The 27,564-nt window shown below is 32.3% G+C and overlaps 2 protein-coding genes across 3 annotated transcripts in view; one reads left to right on the top strand and one right to left on the bottom strand.

The window, feature by feature from the left end:
- Nucleotides 1–13,676, top strand: part of LOC139513534 (DNA-directed RNA polymerase I subunit RPA2-like) — a 38,494-nt gene extending 24,818 nt beyond the window's left edge. For both annotated transcript variants that reach the window (XM_071302135.1, XM_071302136.1), the window contains exons 25-31: nt 347–488; nt 1,408–1,466; nt 11,031–11,128; nt 11,544–11,669; nt 11,776–11,903; nt 12,354–12,518; nt 13,211–13,676. In XM_071302135.1, the coding sequence (XP_071158236.1) occupies nt 347–488; nt 1,408–1,466; nt 11,031–11,128; nt 11,544–11,669; nt 11,776–11,903; nt 12,354–12,518; nt 13,211–13,435 (943 nt within the window). In that variant the 3' untranslated portion in view covers nt 13,436–13,676. The remainder of the gene's footprint in view (nt 1–346; nt 489–1,407; nt 1,467–11,030; nt 11,129–11,543; nt 11,670–11,775; nt 11,904–12,353; nt 12,519–13,210) is intronic.
- A 9,140-nt stretch (nt 13,677–22,816) lies between these two features.
- Nucleotides 22,817–23,445, bottom strand: LOC139510719 (uncharacterized). Its single transcript, XM_071297248.1, has one exon. The coding sequence runs from the start codon at nt 23,394–23,396 to the stop codon at nt 22,887–22,889; it is 510 nt and encodes a 169-aa protein (XP_071153349.1). The 5' UTR covers nt 23,397–23,445; the 3' UTR covers nt 22,817–22,886.
- Between the last annotated feature and the right edge of the window lie 4,119 nt (nt 23,446–27,564).

The raw sequence follows: 27,564 nt of genomic DNA, 5'->3' as shown, positions 1-27,564 counted from the left end.
ATTATTTCTCTAATTTTTGTGCTATTTTCACATTTCTTAAGCAGTGTGAGAAAGACATTTCTCATCACTAGTGAAATATCTGTTCTCAGTAAATAATTGGTCAAAATTTAATTATGGTCTTTAATTTTCTTGATTTCTTCTGAATTTCCTATTGTGACGTCAGAAAAAGGAGACCATGTCTGTTGACGTCGCATATAAAGAACAAAACTTTCTCCAAATGTTTGAAAAGGAAAGATAAAAATCATTAGAGAAACAGATTCCACTACTATAACTAGTGTATTACTTACTCTGAAAAGAAATAACACATAATTAATTTAAGTTAGTTTATGTAATTTTTTTATTCCAGCTTCTACAATCTGCAGACAGGAGAATATAGAGTAGAAAGGTATCGTAAAAGTGAGCCTTCTTATGTTGATCACATCAAAATAATTGGTAATGACACAGGAACAGGGGACATGGAAAAAGTCTGTATTGTACTCAGAATTGTGGTAAGTACATTTAAAAGTAAAGTCATCACTGAGCATTTTTGTAGAAGTTATAACAATGTAAGGCGGAAATAAAAAACATTTTAAAAGAAATTATCATTAAATTCTTATCATGATGATGTACATGTGTAATTGTATAATGTTTATCCCTTTCCTCCATTGACATTTTTTTGCAAATGAAATACCTGATTCGCATAGGATTTTTTCAATTAAAAAAAATCATTAGGTTTAAAGTATCAATGCATTTCAAAAAGGAATATTTCATCAATGAAATTCCAGTCAGATATTCACTTGAATATCCTTTTTAAATTAGATACAAGTTTTATTAGGTCTGATAAAGATTTTTCCTAGGTAAGACGTTTCAACTGTGGCACTACACAGGCGTCAAAAGGCGTCATTATGGAGTAAAGGGGGTGGCGTCAAAAAGCGTCATTATGGAGGAAAGGGTTAAGACCATATGCTAATCTCTAGATGTATAAAACGAAGAAATGTGGCAAGATTTAAATGAGACTTCTCTCTACCAGAGAATAAATCACATAGAAGAGAATCACTTAAAGTATTGTACCAAGTCAGGAGCCTCTGGCCCTTGTTAGTCTTGTATTTTTTTTTTAAATTTTAGTTAATTTAAAAGTTTTGCTGTTCTGTGTGACGTCCATCATTTCACTGAACCAGTACACATTCTTGTTTAGGGGCCAGCTGAAGGGTGAGGATTTTTCTCAATATGTTGAATACCCATTGGTGGCCTCCAACTGTTTTTTGCTCTTTAGTGGGGTTATTGTCTCTATGACACATTCCCTATTTTCATTCTCAATTTTGTATTTCATAGTTATACATGTTTTGAATTTTGTTTATGAAGTTGGCATAGGTGATATAACCCTGTATTTTGACAATTGAGATAATGTTGCCACTCTTTCTTTTATAGAGGAATCCCATTGTTGGAGACAAATTTTCCAGTAGACATGGACAGAAAGGAATTTGTAGGTAAGGTTTACATCATACATAGGTATTTGTAGGTAAGGTTTATATAATACATAGGAATTTGTAGGTAAGGTTTACATCATACATAGGTATTTGTAGGTAAGGTTTACATCATACATTGGTATTTGTAGGTAAGGTTTACATCATACATAGGTATTTGTAGGTAAGGTTTACATCATACATAGGAATTTGTAGGTAAGGTTTACATCATACATAGGAACTATAGGTAAGGTTTACATCATACATAGGAACTATAGGTAAGGTTTACATCATACATAGGAATTTGTAGGTAAGGTTTACATCATACATTGGTATTTGTAGGTAAGGTTTACATCATACAAAGGTATTTGTAGGTAAGGTTTACATCATACATAGGAGGAATTTGTTGGTAAGGTTTACATCATACAAAGGTATTTGTAGGTAAGGTTTACATCATACATAGGAATTTGTAGGTAAGGTTTACATCATACATAGGTATTTGTTGGTAAGGTTTACATCATACATTGGTATTTGTAGGTAAGGTTTACATCATACAAAGGTATTTGTAGGTAAGGTTTACATCATACATAGGTATTTGTTGGTAAGGTTTACATCATACATTGGTATTTGTAGGTAAGGTTTACATCATACATAGGAATTTGTAGGTAAGGTTTACATCATACATTGGTATTTGTAGGTAAGGTGTACAGAATACATAGGAATTTGTAGGTAAGGTTTACATCATACATAGGTATTTGTAGGTAAGGTGTTCATCATACATAGGTATTTGTAGGTAAGGTGTACATCATACATAGGAATTTGTAGGTAAGGTGTACATCATACATAGGTATTTGTAGGTAAGGTGTACATCATACATAGGAATTTGTAGGTAAGGTTTACATCATACAAAGGTATTTGTAGGTAAGGTTTACATCATACATAGGTATTTGTAGGTAAGGTTTACATCATACATTGGTATTTGTAGGTAAGGTTTACATCATACAAAGGTATTTGTAGGTAAGGTTTACATCATACATTGGTATTTGTAGGTAAGGTTTACATCATACATAGGAATTTGTAGGTAAGGTGTACATCATACATAGGAATTTGTAGGTAAGGTTTACATCATACAAAGGTATTTGTAGGTAAGGTTTACATCATACATAGGTATTTGTAGGTAAGGTTTACATCATACAAAGGTATTTGTAGGTAAGGTTTACATCATACATAGGTATTTGTTGGTAAGGTTTACATCATACATTGGTATTTGTAGGTAAGGTTTACATCATACATAGGTATTTGTAGGTAAGGTTTACATCATACATTGGTATTTGTAGGTAAGGTTTACATCATACAAAGGTATTTGTAGGTAAGGTTTACATCATACATAGGAATTTGTAGGTAAGGTTTACATCATACATAGGTATTTGTTGGTAAGGTTTACATCATACATTGGTATTTGTAGGTAAGGTTTACATCATACATAGGTATTTGTAGGTAAGGTTTACATCATACATTGGTATTTGTAGGTAAGGTTTACATCATACAAAGGTATTTGTAGGTAAGGTTTACATCATACATAGGAATTTGTAGGTAAGGTTTACATCATACATAGGTATTTGTTGGTAAGGTTTACATCATACATTGGTATTTGTAGGTAAGGTTTACATCATACATAGGTATTTGTAGGTAAGGTTTACATCATACATAGGTATTTGTAGGTAAGGTTTACATCATACATTGGTATTTGTAGGTAAGGTTTACATCATACATAGGTATTTGTAGGTAAGGTTTACATCATACATAGGTATTTGTAGGTAAGGTTTACATCATACATTGGTATTTGTAGGTAAGGTTTACATCATACATAGGTATTTGTTGGTAAGGTTTACATCATACATTGGTATTTGTAGGTAAGGTTTACATCATACATTGGTATTTGTAGGTAAGGTTTACATCATACAAAGGAATTTGTAGGTAAGGTTTACATCATACATAGGTATTTGTTGGTAAGGTTTACATCATACATAGGTATTTGTAGGTAAGGTTTACATCATACATAGGTATTTGTAGGTAAGGTTTACATCATACATTGGTATTTGTAGGTAAGGTGTTCATCATACATAGGTATTTGTAGGTAAGGTTTACATCATACATAGGAATTTGTAGGTAAGGTTTACATCATACATAGGTATTTGTTGGTAAGGTTTACATCATACATAGGAATTCGTAGGTAAGGTTTACATCATACATAGGTATTTGTAGGTAAGGTTTACATCATACATAGGTATTTGTTGGTAAGGTTTACATCATACATTGGTATTTGTAGGTAAGGTTTACATCATACATAGGTATTTGTAGGTAAGGTTTACATCATACATAGGAATTTGTAGGTAAGGTTTACATCATACATAGGAATTTGTAGGTAAGGTTTACACCATACATAAGAATTTGTAGGTAAGGTTTACATCATACATAAGAATTTGTAGGTAAGGTTTACATCATACATAGGTATTTGTAGGTAAGGTTTACATCAAACATAGGTATTTGTAGGTAAGGTTTACATCATAAATAGGAATTTGTAGGTAAGGTTTACATTATACATAGGTATTTGTAGGTAAGGTTTACATCATACATAGGAATTTGTAGGTAAGGTTTACATCATACATAGGAATTTGTAGGTAAGGTTTACATCATACATAGGTATTTGTAGGTAAGGTTTACATCATACATAGGAATTTGTAGGTAAGGTTTACATCATACATAGGTATTTGTAGGTAAGATAGATATAGGAAGATGTGGTGTGAGTGCCAATGAGACAACTCTCCATACAAATAACAATTTAAAAAGTAAACCATTATAGGTTAAAGTACAGCCTTCAACACGGAGCCTTGGCTCACACCGAACAACAAGCCATAAAAGGCCCCAAAATTACTAGTGTAAAACAATTCAAACGGGAAAACCAACGGTCTAATCTATATAAACAAAACGAGAAACGAGAAACACGTATATATTACATAAACAAACAACAACTACTGTACATCAGATTCCTGACTTAGGACAGGTGCAAACATTTGCAGCGGGATTAAACATTTAATGGATCCAAACCTTCTCCCTTTTTCTGAAACAATAGCATAACATCACAACAAAGAAAAACATACGATAAAATATCAATTGGCAGACTTAACTCAATCAAAAAAAGTTTACATCATACATAGGAATTTGTAGGTAAGGTTTACATCATACATAGGTATTTGTAGGTAAGGTTTACATCATACATAGGAATTTGTAGGTAAGGTTTACATCATACATAGGTATTTGTAGGTAAGGTTTACATCATACATAGGAATTTGTAGGTAAGGTTTACATCATACATAGGAATTCGTAGGTAAGGTTTACATCATACATAGGAATTTGTAGCTATATAGGTAAGGTTTACATCATACATAGGAATTTGTAGGTAAGGTTTACATCATACATAGGAATTTGTAGGTAAGGTTTCCATCATACATAGGTATTTGTAGGTAAGGTTAACATCATACATAGGAATTTGTAGGTAAGGTTTCCATCATACATAGGAATTTGTAGGTAAGGTTTCCATCATACATAGGAATTTGTAGCTATATAGGTAAGGTTTCCATCATACATAGGAATTTGTAGGTAAGGTTTACATCATACATAGGAGGAATTTGTAGGTAAGGTTTACATCATACAAAGGTATTTGTAGGTAAGGTTTACATCATACATACGTATTTGTAGGTAAGGTTTACATCATACATAGGAATTCGTAGGTAAGGTTTACATCATACATAGCAATTTGTAGGTAAGGTGTACATCATACATAGGAATTTGTAGGTAAGGTGTACATCATACATAGGAATTTGTAGGTAAGGTTTACATCATACATAGGAATTTGTAGGTAAGGTTTACATCATACATTGGTATTTGTAGGTAAGGTGTACAGAATACATAGGAATTTGTAGGTAAGGTTTACATCATACATAGGTATTTGTAGGTAAGGTGTTCATCATACATAGGTATTTGTAGGTAAGGTGTACATCATACATAGGAATTTGTAGGTAAGGTGTACATCATACATAGGTATTTGTAGGTAAGGTGTACATCATACATAGGTATTTGTAGGTAAGGTGTACATCATACATAGGAATTTGTAGGTAAGGTTTACATCATACAAAGGTATTTGTAGGTAAGGTTTACATCATACATAGGTATTTGTAGGTAAGGTTTACATCATACATAGGAATTTGTAGGTAAGGTTTACATCATACATAGGAATTTGTAGGTAAGGTTTACATCATACATAGGTATTGTAGGTAAGGTTTACATCATACATAGGAATTTGTAGGTAAGGTTTACATCAAACATAGGTATTTGTAGGTAAGGTTTACATCATACATAGGTATTTGTAGGTAAGGTTTACATCATACATAGGTATTTGTAGGTAAGGTTTACATCATACATAGGAATTTGTAGGTAAGGTTTACATTATACATAGGAATTTGTAGGTAAGGTTTACATCATACATAGGTATTTGTAGTTTGTAGGTAAGGTTTACATCATACATAGGAATTTGTAGGTAAGGTTTACATCATACAAAGGTATTTGTAGGTAAGGTTTACATCATACATAGGTATTTGTAGGTAAGGTTTACATCATACATAGGAATTCGTAGGTAAGGTTTACATCATACATAGGAATTTGTAGGTAAGGTTTACATCATACATAGGTATTTGTTGGTAAGGTTTACATCATACATTGGTATTTGTAGGTAAGGTTTACATCATACATAGGTATTTGTAGGTAAGGTTTACATCATACATAGGAATTTGTAGGTAAGGTTTACATCATACATACGTATTTGTAGGTAAGGTTTACATCATACATAGGAATTCGTAGGTAAGGTTTACATCATACATAGCAATTTGTAGGTAAGGTGTACATCATACATAGGAATTTGTAGGTAAGGTGTACATCATACATAGGAATTTGTAGGTAAGGTTTACATCATACATAGGAATTTGTAGGTAAGGTTTACATCATACATTGGTATTTGTAGGTAAGGTGTACAGAATACATAGGAATTTGTAGGTAAGGTTTACATCATACATAGGTATTTGTAGGTAAGGTGTTCATCACACATAGGTATTTGTAGGTAAGGTGTACATCATACATAGGAATTTGTAGGTAAGGTGTACATCATACATAGGTATTTGTAGGTAAGGTGTACATCATACATAGGTATTTGTAGATAAGGTGTACATCATACATAGGAATTTGTAGGTAAGGTTTACATCATACAAAGGTATTTGTAGGTAAGGTTTACATCATACATAGGTATTTGTAGGTAAGGTTTACATCATACATAGGAATTTGTAGGTAAGGTTTACATCATACATAGGAATTTGTAGGTAAGGTTTACATCATACATAGGTATTGTAGGTAAGGTTTACATCATACATAGGAATTTGTAGGTAAGGTTTACATCAAACATAGGTATTTGTAGGTAAGGTTTACATCATACATAGGTATTTGTAGGTAAGGTTTACATCATACATAGGTATTTGTAGGTAAGGTTTACATCATACATAGGAATTTGTAGGTAAGGTTTACATTATACATAGGAATTTGTAGGTAAGGTTTACATCATACATAGGTATTTGTAGTTTGTAGGTAAGGTTTACATCATACATAGGAATTTGTAGGTAAGGTTTACATCATACAAAGGTATTTGTAGGTAAGGTTTACATCATACATAGGTATTTGTAGGTAAGGTTTACATCATACATAGGAATTCGTAGGTAAGGTTTACATCATACATAGGAATTTGTAGGTAAGGTTTACATCATACATAGGTATTTGTTGGTAAGGTTTACATCATACATTGGTATTTGTAGGTAAGGTTTACATCATACATAGGTATTTGTAGGTAAGGTTTACAACATACATAGGTATTTGTAGATAAGGTTTACATCATACATTGGTATTTGTAGGTAAGGTTTACATCATACAAAGGTATTTGTAAGTAAGGTTTACATCATACATAGGAATTTGTAGGTAAGGTTTACATCATACATAGGTATTTGTTGGTAAGGTTTACATCATACATTGGTATTTGTAGGTAAGGTTTACATCATACATAGGTATTTGTAGGTAAGGTTTACATCATACATAGGTATTTGTAGGTAAGGTTTACATCATACATTGGTATTTGTAGGTAAGGTTTACATCATACAAAGGTATTTGTAGGTAAGGTTTACATCATACATAGGAATTTGTAGGTAAGGTTTACATCATACATAGGTATTTGTTGGTAAGGTTTACATCATACATTGGTATTTGTAGGTAAGGTTTACATCATACATAGGTATTTGTAGGTAAGGTTTACATCATACTTAGGTATTTGTTGGTAAGGTTTACATCATACATTGGTATTTGTAGGTAAGGTTTACATCATACATAGGTATTTGTAGGTAAGGTTTACATCATACATAGGAATTTGTAGGTAAGGTTTACATCATACATAGGAATTTGTAGGTAAGGTTTACACCATACATAAGAATTTGTAGGTAAGGTTTACATCATACATAAGAATTTGTAGGTAAGGTTTACATCATACATAGGTATTTGTAGGTAAGGTTTACATCAAACATAGGTATTTGTAGGTAAGGTTTACATCATACATAGGAATTTGTAGGTAAGGTTTACATTATACATAGGTATTTGTAGGTAAGGTTTACATCATACATAGGAATTTGTAGGTAAGGTTTACATCATACATAGGAATTTGTAGGTAAGGTTTACATCATACATAGGTATTTGTAGGTAAGGTTTACATCATACATAGGAATTTGTAGGTAAGGTTTACATCATACATAGGTATTTGTAGGTAAGATAGATATAGGAAGATGTGGTGTGAGTGCCAATGAGACAACTCTCCATACAAATAACAATTTAAAAAGTAAACCATTATAGGTTAAAGTACAGCCTTCAACACGGAGCCTTGGCTCACACCGAACAACAAGCCATAAAGGGCCCCAAAATTACTAGTGTAAAACCATTCAAACGGGAAAACCAACGGTCTAATCTATATAAACAAAACGAGAAACGAGAAACACGTATATATTACATAAACAAACGACAACTACTGTACATCAGATTCCTGACTTAGGACAGGTGCAAACATTTGCAGCGGGATTAAACGTTTTAATGGATCCAAACCTTCTCCCTTTTTCTGAAACAATAGCATAACATCACAACAAAGAAAAACATACGATAAAATATCAATTGGCAGACTTAACTCAATCAAAAAAAGTTTACATCATACATAGGAATTTGTAGGTAAGGTTTACATCATACATAGGTATTTGTAGGTAAGGTTTACATCATACATAGGAATTTGTAGGTAAGGTTTACATCATACATAGGTATTTGTAGGTAAGGTTTACATCATACATAGGAATTTGTAGGTAAGGTTTACATCATACATAGGAATTCGTAGGTAAGGTTTACATCATACATAGGAATTTGTAGCTATATAGGTAAGGTTTACATCATACATAGGAATTTGTAGGTAAGGTTTACATCATACATAGGAATTTGTAGGTAAGGTTTCCATCATACATAGGTATTTGTAGGTAAGGTTAACATCATACATAGGAATTTGTAGGTAAGGTTTCCATCATACATAGGAATTTGTAGGTAAGGTTTCCATCATACATAGGAATTTGTAGGTAAGGTTTACATCATACATAGGAGGAATTTGTAGGTAAGGTTTACATCATACAAAGGTATTTGTAGGTAAGGTTTACATCATACATACGTATTTGTAGGTAAGGTTTACATCATACATAGGAATTCGTAGGTAAGGTTTACATCATACATAGCAATTTGTAGGTAAGGTTTACATCATACATAGGTATTTGTAGGTAAGGTTTACATCATACATAGGAATTTGTAGGTAAGGTTTACATCATACATAGGAATTCGTAGGTAAGGTTTACATCATACATAGGAATTTGTAGCTATATAGGTAAGGTTTACATCATACATAGGAATTTGTAGGTAAGGTTTACATCATACATAGGAATTTGTAGGTAAGGTTTACATCATACATAGGTATTTGTAGGTAAGGTTTACATCATACATAGGAATTTGTAGGTAAGGTTTCCATCATACATAGGAATTTGTAGGTAAGGTTTCCATCATACATAGGAATTTGTAGCTATATAGGTAAGGTTTCCATCATACATAGGAATTTGTAGGTAAGGTTTACATCATACATAGGAGGAATTTGTAGGTAAGGTTTACATCATACAAAGGTATTTGTAGGTAAGGTTTACATCATACATATGTATTTGTAGGTAAGGTTTACATCATACATAGGAATTCGTAGGTAAGGTTTACATCATACATAGCAATTTGTAGGTAAGGTGTACATCATACATAGGAATTTGTAGGTAAGGTGTACATCATACATAGGAATTTGTAGGTAAGGTTTACATCATACATAGGAATTTGTAGGTAAGGTTTACATCATACATTGGTATTTGTAGGTAAGGTGTACAGAATACATAGGAATTTGTAGGTAAGGTTTACATCATACATAGGTATTTGTAGGTAAGGTGTTCATCATACATAGGTATTTGTAGGTAAGGTGTACATCATACATAGGAATTTGTAGGTAAGGTGTACATCATACATAGGTATTTGTAGGTAAGGTGTACATCATACATAGGAATTTGTAGGTAAGGTTTACATCATACAAAGGTATTTGTAGGTAAGGTTTACATCATACATAGGTATTTGTAGGTAAGGTTTACATCATACATAGGAATTTGTAGGTAAGGTTTACATCATACATAGGAATTTGTAGGTAAGGTTTACATCATACATAGGTATTGTAGGTAAGGTTTACATCATACATAGGAATTTGTAGGTAAGGTTTACATCAAACATAGGTATTTGTAGGTAAGGTTTACATCATACATAGGTATTTGTAGGTAAGGTTTACATCATACATAGGTATTTGTAGGTAAGGTTTACATCATACATAGGAATTTGTAGGTAAGGTTTACATCATACATAGGAATTTGTAGGTAAGGTTTACATCATACATAGGTATTTGTAGTTTGTAGGTAAGGTTTACATCATACATAGGAATTTGTAGGTAAGGTTTACATCATACAAAGGTATTTGTAGGTAAGGTTTACATCATACATAGGTATTTGTAGGTAAGGTTTACATCATACATAGGAATTCGTAGGTAAGGTTTACATCATACATAGGAATTCGTAGGTAAGGTTTACATCATACATAGGAATTTGTAGGTAAGGTTTACATCATACATAGGCTTGTGGAAAACCACAAAATCAAATATCCACGAAAATTAGTATCTACGAAAATAAATGAATCTGCAGTACCTTGTAGTTTTTAGATTGCAATGTATTGATCAGAAGAGACATATCTTTTACATACCAGTACAGTACTATCAACACTTTATTGGTTTCAGTGTGTTGCACCCAGTAGATATATATACCTGCAGTACAATTATACAACTTTTTATTTTAGTATGTTGTACCCAGTAGAAAATCTACCTTTTACTGAGAGTGGAATGGTTCCAGATATCATATTCAACCCTCATGGTTATCCATCTAGAATGACAATTGGTGAGTCACCTTGGGCTGATTTGTGTCCATAACGAGTTCCTAAAACACCATTGATTTGTACACTTTACATAACTTTTTATTCTGATAATAAAATCAAATTGAATTTTGCTACTTGTCTTCCATTTTTTTTTTTGGCTATCTACGTAGAAAACAGTACTTTCAGTCCTGTTCTTAATTGTACTATGTAATTTAACTGAAATATTTTTTTTCAGTGAATTTCAGAATATTTGCCAATTGAATGCAACCTGTATAAGTGAGTCAAACTTTATACTTTTGTTTAAACTTGTGTTCTTCACTTAGATGCCTTTTGAAGAGTACCCTATTGTATGATGAAGTAAATACAAAGGTCATCTGTAGACATTTGATATCAGCCATATGGCACATTACATCATTGTAATTTACAACTGTTTTATAGGTATGATGATAGAGAGTATGGCAGGAAAGTCTGCTGCCTCACATGGCCACTGTTATGATGCCACACCATTTAAATACACAGAAGATCAACCACCAATTGATTATATGGGCAAAATGTTAAATGCAGGTAATTACTATGTTTCTTCAAAACTTGTACCAAATATTTAAATCTGTTTTCTATATTATAAGCAATTATAAATCTATCTTGTATAAAAAATGTATTTTGATTGCAGCTGGCTATAATTACTATGGGACAGAGAGATTATATAGTGGAGTAGATGGAAGAGAACTGGAGGCAGACATCTTTATTGGTATTGTCTATTACCAAAGACTTAGACATATGGTGTCGGACAAATTCCAGGTTTGTTTTTTGTAAATCCTGAAAAGTTGTTATGGCAGCTTGTATTATGGTTCAAGCTTTATCATTCCAGATTAGTCAACTGTTGGCCCTATAGCTTTGTATATGAATGAAAAAGATGTCAGTGAGACAGCGATCCAACTTAAAACAAAACCTATAAAAGACATATATAATCATAGTTTTTATTATAGACAACTAAACTAACATAAAATAGGCTATCTAAAATCCTACAGTAATTATAAAAACATATTTTAATGTGTCTGTGACCTGAGATAATGTCTTCATTTTATAGTAATTCCTCTGAAAAATATTTTTAAGGTATGTGAATCGGAAAATATATTAATTCATTTCTTTCCTTAATTGAAGGCAATAGATGTAAATGCTTACATTTTGTCAAAAAAAAATTTCCAAGGTTTATGGTACAGAAAGTAACATACATTTAACTTGTTATAGGTACGAACCACAGGTCCAATAGATCAGGTGACTCATCAGCCAGTGAAAGGAAGGAAGAGAGGAGGAGGAATAAGATTTGGAGAGATGGAAAGAGATGCTTTGATATCTCATGGTTCAGCATTTTTATTACAGGACAGACTTCTCAATTGTTCAGATTCATCATTAGTAAGTAGTTTATTGTAGAGATTTTTAACAACGTACCTGAAAATAACCTTCTTATATCACCTGGACAAATTGACTGAGAAAAAAGTGTAATATTCATTATCTTAACTGTTGTGTCATATTTATTAACCTTACAGTTATCAATATACACAATTTTCTGAGACAATCAAATTTCTTACCTTTTATTACTGTTGAGCCATTTTCAAAACCTAAATGATTTACAATTTTATATTATTTTATGAAATATTGCTACTAGAAATTTAGCAAATTACAATCATTCAAACAGATAATTTTGTAATAGAGATTCACATGTTTGAGAACATCAGCTGATTTTATGAATATTGTGCAGATATGGCTATGACGTGTAGAGAAAACCTTTGTCAATGTTTTCGCTAAATTCAGTTTCAGAAGTGATTTATCAAATTTTGAGACTTGAATGGTTGCAGATACTATGAATAATTCACATTAAATGTTTGTATTTCTGCAGAATTATTTAAAAAAATAAAAGAGGTTAACACACACTATTTGGGGTTTAAAAATATGATAAAAACTGCTAAATTGCAACAATTAGCAGTACTTGTGTTTTAAACATCTCTTTAGCTTTAGTAAATAGAAATTCTGAGTCTAGTTTGTAGGTGTCTAAAAAGCCGATTATTTCAACCACTTTTTAAATAAACAATTTATATATTTTACAGGCTCATGTATGCAAAAAATGTGGCAGTATTTTATCACCATATATGGACAGACCTCCATCAGCTAATGCCGCAGTATCGGCTGAACAGGAACGTAAATGGTCGTGTTCTATCTGTAAACAAACAAACTCTATAGAACTTATCAAAGTGCCTTATGTGTTCAAATACCTTGTAGCAGAGTTAGCAGCTATCAATATAAAGGTCAACTTAGATATCCAAGCATTCTAGTCTTCCTAAAGACTCCAGTCATTAACAAGAAACCTATGAAATGCTAAGAATTCCATTACCTTATTTTCTTATAAATGTGAATACATTACTTGATTTAGTTGTTCATATCATGATGTATAAGGTAGACAATTGAAGTTATCTATGGGTTCACTATATCTGTGGCATTATTTATGAGTAACAGTAGGTGTTCAAAGGTAATTTGTATATTTGTTATGTTTCATTAAACAATATGTGAAACTTGTTTTGTCATATTTATTTTCTTCATTTCTATTTGGCCTTCCAGAATCATTACTACTTTGTCTTGAATATTTTTCTTACTTGTAAAACTTATTTGTATAAACTGAAATTAAGACTCATTTCAGGCCATGCATACCAACAATAAATAGAATATAACTTGAAATCATATTTCAGTCTCTTGTCTATAAGGTCATGGTAAAATTTCTAACATACAGATGTCAAAAAAAAATAATTTTGAAAAATATTTTTTCCCACATGGTTTGAAATGGCTCTACTCCAAAGTATTTAAGAATCATATTTTAATATATATTATATATATAAATATAAGGCCTAGATATAATAAGTCAATGATCTTTCTCACAAGTGTGCTGGATGGTTATGATAAAAGATTCTGTACACAATAAATTAGCAAAATTGTACAGAATTTATTTTAGTCGATGAAAGAAATTCTTGGCATGAGTCAAGTTTTATACTGTCGAGCACTACAGTCAAAATTTCTCATATCATTTCATTGAATATCACCGAAAGTCAACCATTCAAAAGTTTACTTTTTTCCCCCATTTACAAGCTTTAGTAACCATGTCACCTCAAGTTTCCAAAAACATTAAAATGAAACTCCAAATAAAAAAGAATGGTGCTTTAAAACACCAATGACTTACAGTTTTTTCAGCAATGAAATGCAGGGTTTATTTCCTATAACTGTTAAGGGGATATTATTTTTACCCTTTGTCGTACTGAACTGGATTCAACAAACTATGATTTGGTGGTATAACACCTTGATACTTGTACTTTGTATTAATAACTGTACTTGCACAGTGACACTAGAACATATATATGACACCTATTCCTTGTTCTATACTGTTGAAACTGTTATAAAAAATGGGACAACACTGCTTTACAAAGCATGGCCTAAAGTCACGATTTCACACTGTCAAAACCCTATCAACAAAAGGAATAATCCATACAAAGCAAGTCACTTATTCATGGTTTCATACAGGAAACAATGAAAAGGGACAAAGCATGTAAAGAATTGCATTTATTCAATGTATCATACAGCAAATAATCTATGAAAAGGAACAATATGTGCATAGAATGTCACTAATTCACAGATTCATTCAGTAAAAAAAATGTGAAAAGGGACAATAAATGCAAACAATGGTCATATCCTGAGGGTTTTGCCCTTTTATTATTGCAAAGGCATATGAAAAAAAAGGTAATGTAGTAAATAAAGCCAACAGTATGACTGCTGTTCAATAGTCATAAATCAATTATCATAAAGGGAAAACAAATCTTGGTTACAAACTAAACCCCAGGGAAACACTGAACCGCAACAAAAAACAAAGGCCAACACTACTTGATTACATACAGTCTATGTTGTATTAACATAGGGATATTCCACACAAAGCATGCCACCTGTTCATGGTTCCATACAGGCAAAGTTGTATTAACAGGAATATTCCACACCGAGCATGACACTTATTCATGGTTACATACAGTCAAAGTTGTATTAACAGGAATATTTCACACATAGCATGAAACTTATTTAATATTCCATACAGTCAAAGTTGTATTAACAGGAATATTCCACACAAAGCATGACACTTATTCATGGTTCAATACAGTCAAAGTTGTATTAAGAGGGATATTCACACAAAGCATGACACTTATTCATGGTTCCGTACAGTCAAAGTTGTATTAACATAGGGATATTCCACACATGCTTACAGTCAAAGTTGTATTAACAGGGATATTCAACACAAAGCATGACACTTATTCATGGTTCAATACAGTCAAAGTTGTATTAACAGGGATATTCCACACAAAGCATGACACTTATTCATGGTTTCATACAGTCAAAGTTGTATTATCAGTGATATTCCGCACAAAGTGTGACACTTATTCATGGCTCCATACAGTCAAAGTTGTATTAACAGGGATATTCAACACAAAGCATGACACTTATTCATGGTTCAATACAGTCAAAGTTGTATTAACAGGGATATTCCACACAAAGCATGACACTTATTCATGGTTTCATACAGTCAAAGTTGTATTATCAGTGATATTCCGCACAAAGTGTGACACTTATTCATGGCTCCATACAGTAAAGTTGTATTAACAGGTATATTCCACACAAAGCATGACACTTATTCAAGGTTCCATACAGTCAAAGTTGTATTAACAGGGATATTCCACACAAAGCATGACACTTATTCATGGTTCCATACAGTCAAAGTTGTATTAACATAGGGATATTTCACTCATGCTTACAGTCAAAGTTGTATTAACAGGGATATTCAACACAAAGCAGAACACTAATTTATGGTTCCATACAGTCAAAAAAAAACCAGGGATATTCCATACAAAGCAGAACACTTATTCATGGTTCCCTATGTACAGTCAAAAATAACAGGGATGTTTCATACAAAGCAGAACTCTTATTCATAGTTCAATACAGTAAAAATAGTATAAAAAGGGATATTCCCCACAAAGCATGATACTTATTCATGGCTCCATTCAGTCAAAGTTTATTACCATAGGGATATTCCATACAATGCAGGTCACTAATTCGTGGTTCCATACAGTCAAAATTGTATAAACAGGGATATTCCACCCAAAGTATGACACTTATTCATGGTTATACAGTCAAAGTTGTATTAACAGGAATATTTCACACATAGCATGAAACTTATTCAATATTCCATACAGTCAAAGTTGTATTAACAGGAATATTCCACACAAAGCATGACACTTATTCATGGTTCAATACAGTCAAAGTTGTATTAACAGGGATATTCACACAAAGCATGACACTTATTCATGGTTCCGTACAGTCAAAGTTGTATTAATAGTGATATTCCGCACAAAGTGTGACACTTATTCATGGCTCCATACAGTCAAAGTTGTATTAACAGGGATATTCCACACAAAGCATGACACTTATTCATGGTTCCGTACAGTCAAAGTTGTATTAATAGTGATATTCCGCACAAAGTGTGACACTTATTCATGGCTCCATACAGTCAAAGTTGTATTAACAGGTATATTCCACACAAAGCATGACACTAATTCAAGGTTCCATGCAGTCAAAGTTGTATTAACAGGAATATTCCACACAAAGCATGACACTTATTCAAGGTTCCATACAGTCAAAGTTGTATTAACAGGGATATTCCACACAAAGCATGACACTTATTCATGGTTCCATACAGTCAAAGTTGTATTAACATAGGGATATTCCACTCATGCTTACAGTCAAAGTTGTATTAACAGGGATATTCAACACAAAGCATGATACTTATTCATGGTTCCATACAGTCGAAGTTGTATTAACAGGGATATTCCATACAAAGCAGAACACTAATTCATGGTTTCCTACAGTCAAAAATAACATATTCCATACAAAGCAGAACATTTATTCATGGTTCCATACAGTCAAAAAATAACAGGGATATTCCATACAAAGCATGACACTTATTCATGGTTCCCTACAGTCAAAAATAACAGGGATGTTTCATACAAAGCAGAACACTTATTCATAGTTCCATACAGTCAAAATAGTATAAAAAGGGATATTCAACACAAAGCATGACACTTATTCATGGTTCCATTCAGTCAAAGTTTATTACCATAAGGATATTCCATACAATGCAGGTCACTAATTCGTGGTTCCATACAGTCAAAATTGTATAAACAAGGATATTCCGCCCAAAGTATGACACTTATTCATGGTTCCATACAGTCAAAGTTTATTAACATAGGGCTATTCCATACAATGCAGGTCACTAATTTGTGGTTCCGTACAGTCAAGGTTGTATTAACCGTGATATTCCATACACATGTCACTCATTCATGCTTCCAAACAGTCATAATTGTATTAACTTGGGGATATTACATACATATTACACTTATTCATGGTTACATGCAGTCAAAAACAGTTTTAAGATGGGGATATTCTGTACATAGCATGACACTTTTCATCATTTCAAAATAGTCAAAGTTATCAAAGTTGTATTTGGATATTCTGCCCAAGAATGACACTAATTCATGGTTCCATAGAGTTAAGATTGTATTAACAGGAATATTCTATACAAAGCATGACACTTGTTCATGGTGCCATAGAGTCAAAATTGTATTAACAGGGATATTCTATACAAAGCATAACACTTATTCATGGTTCCATAGAGTCAAAATTGTATTAACATAGGTATATATTCCAAACAAAGTGTACTATCAAAACTATTTACATAGGGACAAAATATACAAAGAATATAGCACTTATACATAACTCCTTACAATATAAACTTTAATACCAAAAGATATTATACATCAGTACGTCGATAACTGTGTTATCATTGCATACTGTCATGCTTTTCTTAATTAGTTCTATGTGCACTGATTGACATTTTATTCTACGAAACTGTTTATTTATTACTTCAATCGTGATAAAATGCAGTGCAGATTATTCCTGCTGTAATTAGTAATTTGCTTATTAAAATCTGAAATGTTACTCCAAACGTGTGCATATAAAAGAACCCACGAACCCCCTGAGAATTACAAGGAAAATCGACCAACTGTATATCACAGATAACAATACTTGAGCAATGTATTTTGTCTTGTTTTGTCTACACTTCTACCGCACAAGATTGCTTTGTTGAGGTAATCAAGTAAATTAATGATCTTCTATATTGAACAAACTAGATGATTATGTTATTGTCGAGAATTAACTAGACTTTTAAGGAGGAATGAAAAAAGAGGTATAAACCATGCAATCGATGTTGAAATTGCATAAAACGCTAGAGACGAGGGAAATGTTTATATTGTCGTCACATTTGGTTATTGAAAATCTTCCTTAATGCATCTTATATTTAGCCAGACACTCAAGAGAATAAGAGAAGTGCATTATCTGTTAATAACTAAATCACGATAAACGGATTAGATTCAAGTTAATGTATTACGCTCACCTGGAACAAAGATAAGTTATATTCTGCCGTAAACAATATTACAGGCAAGCTTGGCGAAAGGTCTTGCGATATAATCAGTCAAACATACTTTATCAGATCAACTTGTAAAGGAACGATCGTTGTCATTAGTAAATTCTAACTTTCAACTTCAAATAAACTTTCAAGATCCGTCCTAGTACAACCTAGGATCATATTACCTTATCTGTATTTGGCAAAACTTTTCGTTATTTTGGGTCTACAATCAAGAACATATATGTTGTGAGATATATTGTTCCCAGCTACAATGCATGACAAAAGGTGTGATTCATTTGGCCTTTTAAACTCATTTTTTTTTATTCGAACGCCACTGATGAGTCTTGTAGACAAAACGCAGGTCTGACGTACATCATTTTAAGCCTGGTATCTATGTTGAGTGTTTATAGTGCATTACATCTGGGACTATTATATGAAATGGGACGTAACAATTTTTTTGCTTGTGATGCGTAATACAAATTGAAATGTGCCTGCTTGTCTAATCGTTAATCTGTATTGCTGTTATGTGTATTAGAGAACAAAAGTGTTCCGATAATCATTTAATGTATTTTTGTCGATTATCAATTCTTTAAAATCAGTCATTGTCGGCAAAACGGATTGAAGGACCCATGGATATAGGCGGTATATGTGGGTAAGATCGTGATGCCGAATTATAAATACTGCATTGCATAGCCGTAAAAGGGGGGGCAAGGGGGTCCCAATAACAGCAAAACAGCAAATTGATTTGGCTCATAACAGATAACAAGGAATTAAAATGGACAAAAACAGATAACAGTAAATGAAATATTAAAATAATTCGGTCTTTGACAAATCAGTATTTCTTATTACGGATATAATCCTTTGTAATGCAGTCCATTTTCTATGATTATGTTTTTAGTATTAATTTATGTATCTAGAATGTGTTTTACTCAATATATTATAATATTTTTTATACGCTCGTTTACGGAACGTATTATGGTATACTGTTGTCCGTCTGTTGTCAACATGTCGGACATTACCTCAAAAAATCTTTAACCAATTTGCATTAAATTTTTGAAACTTGTTTATATCTACTGTATTGACGTGAGTTCCCTTTTTTTTTTTTTTTTTTTTTTTATAAATTTTAGATATTAAGTTTCTGGGTTATGGGTTTTTATTCAATAAAATTGGTGTTTTTTTTCAGTTTTCTGATAATATCTCAAAAATGCTTTCACAAAGCAAGGAATTTTGGTGAATTGTATATATCTATATGAGGTCACTTTCAGTTTTTATAAATTTTAGATTTTACGTTTCCGAGTTAACGGGTTTTATTAATTAAAAATGGCGGATTTTCCAGTTTTCAGACATTAACACAAAAATGTTTTCAGCAGTTCTCATGAAACTTTGCTGAAATGTTTATATCTATTGTTCTAAACTCCCTTTCGATTTTTATTAATTTTAGATTTTATGTTATTGAGTTAAGGGATTTTATTCATTAGAAAAAAGTGGTATTTTCTAGTTTTCAAAAATAACTCAAAAATACTTTCAGCAGTTCTCATGAAACGTTGGTGTATTGTTTATATATATTGACTGAAGCTTCCTTTGTTGCTAATAAAAGAAATGACCTAGAAGAGTTTGAATATTCTGACTTTTTCTAAATGACCATTTAATGAGGTGTGTAAATTTTCCTTAATAAGACTATGAGGCAAAGTGGTATATAGGGTAGAAAATCAAAAGCACCAATTATAAGCATGTAATTTACCAAGTACTTCGAACGAATTTTGACACTCCAAAAGCAATTTATTCCACTATTTTCAAAGGCCTTATTTGAACAATTTTTTATCAGGTTTTTTATTGTACCAAGTGTACTAGTAAATAGAATACATAGTTCAGTAGGGAAACAATGGCTTGAAACGAAATAAATCTTTGTTTGTAATGAGTTATGTGCAGCTTCGGACCCAAGTACATGGTTGGAGTTTCATTGTACAATGCATTTGGTTCTGCTTTGAAAAAAATCAAAGAGCTGAGTCTATGTAGCATATTATATAAAAGATTAAGTGGTTGTTAGGACCTAGTCCTTAATTGAGATTCTTGTCAGATATTCCTGGCCATATGTTTTCCATTTTGTCATATTAAGAATTGTTTTAATTTAATATGTTCGTAGGGGAAACAAGGAACATTATTCTCATACAAAAAATTAAGATAATTCTAAATACACATTCATACAAAAAATGGAATTTATTACAAAGGATAATCATAAGATATACTTGAATTGTCCTGGACCTTTACTTCTGTGATTCGGTATATGTTAATGGAATCCTTCTCTGAATACGGGACAAACATATCAGTAGTGGTAGACCCCAATGATCCAATGTCCAATGATCTTCAATTTATACCTAAATAAAGGCAACAGTAGTATACCGCTGTTCAAAACTCATAAATCCATGGACAACAAACAAAATCGGGGTAACAAACTAAAACCGAGGGAAACGCATTAAATATAAGAGGAGAACAACGACACAACACCGAAACGCAACACACACAGAAACGGACCAAGCAACAGACAAAACACCACGAGAATAACAAATATAACATCAAAACCAAATACATGAATTTGGGATAGACAAGTACCGTGCCACGTCTTATCTCAAAAATAAGAGAAAACACAAACGACTCAACGTTAAAATGCAACACACACAGAAACGAACAATATTATAACAATGGCCATTTTCTGACTTGGTACAGGACACTTTTAAAGGGGAATAAAAGTGGTGGGTTGAACCTGGTTTTATGGCATGCCAAACCTCGCACTTTAATGGCAAAGTTAAATATAACATTGAAATGACAACATAATATTACAGAACTACAATACAAATAAAAAGGAGACCATATTAGACAAAGAAAAGCATGATTAATAGATAACAAAAAGCATCAGGTTTAAAATTCAATACGCCAAAAAACGCGTCTTGTCAACACAAGACTCACTAGTGACGCCCAGATATAAAAGATCGAAAGTGAAAAAAGAACAAAGTTGTACAGCACTGAAGATCAAAAGTTGAAAAGGTTTTGCCAAATACGGGATAAGAACATTCTTATTATATAGAACAATTCATGCTATTGCAAACAGTAAATTTTATCAAATGAATATGAAAGAGATATACATAATGAAACTGAAGTATTAACTAATTACAGAAAACTAAACCCGAATACATAACGCCCAGACATAAAAGATCGAAAGTGAAAAAAGTACAAAGTTGTACAGCACTGAAGATCAAAAGTTGAAAAGGTTTTGCCAAATACGGCATTGTTTTTATGCCCGGGATAAGAACACTTTTATATAGAACGATTCATGCTATTGCAAACAGTAATTTTAACAAATGAATGTAAAAGATATATTCATAATGAAACTGAAGTATTAACTTATTACAGAAAACTAAACCCGAATACATGATGCCAAGTTCAATACAGCATAGACACACCCGAATCAGTCCAGGCGTCAACGCAATTAAAAAAAAAAAAAAAAAAAAAAAAATGACGTCACATACGATGGCGAAAAGGCAAACGTTATGCCACATTTGAATTTATGAAATTTAGAAACAGCATGACGTCACACATGAAAAACTATAATTCAAAAGTGAGATAGAATTAGGATTGCTTTAAGATTATATTAGAACTAAATACTGATAATTTATTAAAACAAAATGCATATTGCAATACTTATTAATAGCAATTAACTGTAATATATATATGTCCAGTTTGTTATGAATCCAACTTCAAACGTAATTAATCGTACAAAATTAAATATAATAAATAAAGGCGGTGATTAATTTTTCCATCCGTAACAGGGGTCAAAATTAACTTTTAATGTTAGTAGCCAGCTGGGCTACTAGACTTGAAAATCCATTAGCCCAGACAAAAAGTTAATAGCCCACTATCACCGGTGAAGCCCGCGTAGCGGGCTGAACTACCTAGGGGGGTTTGGGGGCATGCCCCCCCAAGAAAATTTTGAATTCTAAGACTCAAAATCCTGCATTCTGAGCATACCTGGAGGTGATTTGGATACATGGGAAAATGTAATTTTGTTCTTGTTTTTGTAGTTGACTTCAATCAAATTTGATGAAAAAAAATTATTTACAAATGTAAATCTTCATGCCAAGTGTACAAATATCTTGTTAAGACAAGTAAAGAATTTAATGTCAGTATGATTTTATTAACTTGAATTAGCTACATCAAACATTACAACAGAACAGACATAATTTTTAATATCTTGAAAATTCGAATAGCCTTGAAAAGACCACATCCTCCTCCAAATCACTATCAATCCCTGACTCATAATCACTTTCATCCTCACACTCATCCTCAAAACCATACATCTTCCTCACCTCAAACATACTCTGCCCCACACTTACAACATTGCACACTGCCTCACTCTCTCCTGTCTGACTATCTACCTCTGTCTGTTCTTCTCTCTCCCTCTCAGTATCTTTCTCTTTACCACTCCCATCATCAACCACATCATCTTCTTTCCTCTCTGCTTCAGTTTCAGTCTCGGTTACAATTTCGTTATGACTTTCACCCAACACCCTATCATTAACTAATGCCAATTGTACACCAGATTTATTTTTACCAGTTTCTTTCAAAACAGGTCTCCTTGACCTTACAGAAGAATTATTCCAATAATCAATTGCTGGAAAAGGGTCAAAAGACTGTATGTCTGACCCTAATAATTTAATGCCTAAACAATTGTTCAAGGAGATTTGACCTAACATGCTTCTGATGTTTGTTTTGACAAGTTTCAGTTGAGAAAAACCCCTCTCAGCCTCTCAGGCGTAACACCTAAATATAATAAAAAGACGTCAACACATTTGACAAAATGAGAATTACAAATATAACATTAAACATGTAAACTAAATACATGAATTTGGGATAAACAAGTACAGAAACACGTCTTATAGTAATACGAATTCACATTCAGCAAAACAGTCACAATCGGGAATAAGTCACGTTTGGTAATTAAAAGATTAGACGACATAATGACAAACCACAATCTACCATGTGGTAAAAATGTCCTTAGCTAGTTTGGTTAAAGAGACATCATATGGATCCACCAATTCGTGATGGTGTCCATAAAATTTACGGAGTGTCAATTTTAATCTGTCCTCCTCATAACTTTGTTGGAGCAGTTAAAATTGACTGTCAAAAAAAAAATGCTAACATTCCAATTTTCAATAACAGTTAACAGCAAATACATTATCACAATAACAGATAACAAAAAAAAATTAAAAGCCCAATAACAGCTAACAAAGAATAAGACAATAACAGCTAACAGAAAATATATTTTAAAAATAACAGATAACAAAGAATTAAATTGCCCCATAACAGCATAACAGTTAAACCCCTTGCCCCCCGTAAAACAGTGTAGTAATTGTACTTCATTCACGTCTCCTATAGCTACTATATTCACTGATCGTCAGGCATGTGACTCCACACTTTATAGTCAAAATATTACGGTAAGAAATAGGACACAATCGGTAAAATAATCGATTAGACGAATACTTCGGGATAGAAAGACTGCAATGTTGCTGGTGAAGTTTTGACACAGAAACGTCACGTACTAGTGTAGCAATGCTTGATGGGGACCATAAAATGTATGCAGTATCGATTTCAGGTAGTCTTCCTCATACAGCTGTTGCGGCAGTTTTTGTGTAAAGTGGGAACTTTCACGAGCATAACTGACCAATTTAGATAAATTAACGCCATACGATGGAATAAAGTCAGTGATCGAAAACAGCACTTTATATTTGTAATGCGTCCTAAGTGATCCTAAGTTCAAGTCAGGTAATTTGCGAAAGCCTATCAAACCACTTTTATAATGGTTAATTTTCCCATTAATTTTGGATTTTTGCTTTTCTTGGACTGAATCAAAAACAATTATAACTAATAAATTAATACAATGCATTTGATTTGATTGAATGCAACATAAGTGCAGTTGACATCGATTATCATTGATAATATGCTCATAATAATAAATTGAATGATTCCAAAACTTTTAATATTTGAAATATTAAGGCTTTTCCACCTCAGGAATAGCTAGATTACCTTAGCTGTATATGGCAAAAGTTTTAGGAATTTTTGGTTCTCAATGCTCTTCAAGATCGAACTTTATTTGGCCTTATAAACTTTTTTAGACCCGAGCGACACGGAAAATTATTTTGTTGACGACAGTCGAGCGTCTGGCGCAAATATAAAATTTCAATCCTGGTATCTATGATGAGTTTTTTAATAAATTAATTCTGGTGGGCGAACCTCGAAATCAAATATTGGTAACAAATTTAATATGCATGGCAAAAAAAACCAACTTCAATCTCGAGATTAATTTTATAAAGATGGACACTCTAACGCGAAAAAAAAAATATAAATGTATACGAAGTTAGTCTTTTTAACTTATCCTATTAATATGCCTTTGGAAGCTGCAATTGCAATAGTTGTGTTTTTCTTCAAAACATTAGTAACGATACCTTACCAGCTGATTCGCCGTTAGTAACCTAGGGTAGAAATGCCCATTTGCCAGTGCTTCGGTATACTGGCATAATTTTACTTTTTTCAACATTTAAGTTAAGTAGGGTTTCACGATTACAATTTATATTGCATGCTTTTACAAATGCCTCAATTCATGACAGAAACGTATATTTGAATAATAAAGGAAACATGTTATCAATCTGTCTGGAAGCTAACAGGAAATTGTTTGTTTTAAAAAACCTTAAAGCGTGTACTATTTCCAGTGATTATTTTCTCAATATTTGGCGTTTCCTTTTAAATCAATTACAACATTTCCATCTTACAGACAAACACATCCGTGTAAACGAATTGTGTAAGAACGACGAGAGGATACTTGGAATTGATAACGATGTGTTTATATTTCAGAATCATTGAGACAAACTTAATATTTGTCTTTTCAAAACAATGGATATATAGGCAAAATAAGTTTTGCAATGAATCGAACGCAATTCGTTATGCATTATGTCATTTGCTTATATTTAATTCTACTTTTCCGTCACAGTAAATGTCAGTCAATGGACCATATAAAGAAACTTTTTCATGATATATTTGAAACAAGAGATTACGACAAAAGAATTCGACCTGTTATTGACCAGTCCCATCCCGTTTATGTGGATGTTTCGTTTTTCGTCATAGGATTAAACTCTGTCGATGAGGAAAATGGAATAATTTCCACAACTTTCGATACTAGCCTAGATTGGATTGACGAATCTGCAACATGGAAACCTGAATTTTTCGGCAATATTACGAAGTTACATGTGCCACAAGATCATATATGGAAACCCGACTTCGTGGTAAGGAATGGTATGTCAATCAGTAACGATGCACAGAAAAACATTGGATATACATCCATTGACTATACAGGAAAAACAAAGTGGTGGCCTTACCAATTTCACGAAACAAGTTGTGAAATTAACATCTCATATTTTCCATTCGATAAACAAATATGCAATGTAACATTTATTATTTGGAGTCATTCGATGAATGAGATTATTATTAAAGGAAAATATGTAGGAAAACATCAGTTTTCAAAAAATGCTCTATGGTCTGTTGACAATTTAGAATTATTCGAAGATTCAGAACATCTAGAAGGAAGTGACTATTCAACAATTACATTAACCCTCTATTTAAGTCGGAAAGCTAACTTTTATATGTGGAATTTAATTTTCCCTGTTGTAGCCTTATCAATTTTACAAGTGGTTGTTTTCCTTGTACCAGCAAAGAGTGGAGAAAAACTGTCGTTTGCATTCACACTTTTTCTAACATACAATATGTTTTTGATTCTGATGAGCTCTATGTTTCCAGAAAATTCAGAAAATATATCGATACTATGTATCTATATAGATATCCAACTTACTTTGGGAACTATTATAGTCGTAGTTGTATCAATCCAAGTTCAAATTTGCTACCAAGATCAAGACATTCCATTTTCTCCATGTCAAAGAATTCTGATGAGATTCAATGCTTTGAACAGGGTTACTTTTTTCAGCTTACTGACTATTCAATTGATAATTGCGCTTGTAGTTGTGATGATAATATATTTCAAGTAAATAATTATTCAACTCCATTTTTTTAGAATGTAGCACCAATGGACAAGTTGGTTTAACTTTTAGAAGAATTTAATTATAATAAAATGAGTGCTTAGTTTTTGAATTGTTTTATAATTTTTTTTATAAAAAGTAAAATCACAAATCACAAACATTCTGAACTCCGAGGAAAATTCAAATCGGAAAGTCCCGAATCAAACGGCAAAATCAAAAGCTCAAACTTCAAACGAATGGACAACAACTGTCACATTCCTGACTTGGTACAGACATTTTCTTACTGTAGAAAATGGTGGATCAAATCTGGCTTTATAGCTAAAGCTCTCACTTGCATGGCAGTCGCATCAAATTCCGAAAGAGACCAAATGACACATAAATTTAAAACGTTCAGCTAGTAAGATTGATCCTTTGTTAGATACAGGTCTTTTAGAACTTTCTTCTTGGGTATCTATATAAATTATATATAGCTCCAGCACCACATGGGCCTGGATTTCCCAAACATGACCCATCTGTAAAAGTGACTGCTGTGTTTGGTGTTTGAGATTTCAGTTCAAGTTCAGAGATAATTTGTTTTCCTTCTTCTATATATGTTGGTTGTTGGTCTGGATTTTGAGCTGACTATATTACGCCAGTAGTCAGGGGCTCTGACAACTGATGTCACTATTCATACTGAGGCTCAATCTTTGTAAATATTGTCAGCCATTTCTGTATCTCTCATGTCTTCTGTTTGTTGATACATTTTTCCTAATGGTGAAATATGATTTTTTTTATGGATGTTCCTCCTCTTTCCAAATTTTAAATTTTCTTTTAATTGGGACATTAGTACTGTTTGAAT

This window comes from Mytilus edulis, chromosome 2 (assembly GCF_963676685.1).
Source record: "Mytilus edulis chromosome 2, xbMytEdul2.2, whole genome shotgun sequence".
NCBI lineage: Eukaryota > Metazoa > Mollusca > Bivalvia > Mytilida > Mytilidae > Mytilus > Mytilus edulis.
This window is presented reverse-complemented; position numbering and strand designations above follow the sequence as displayed.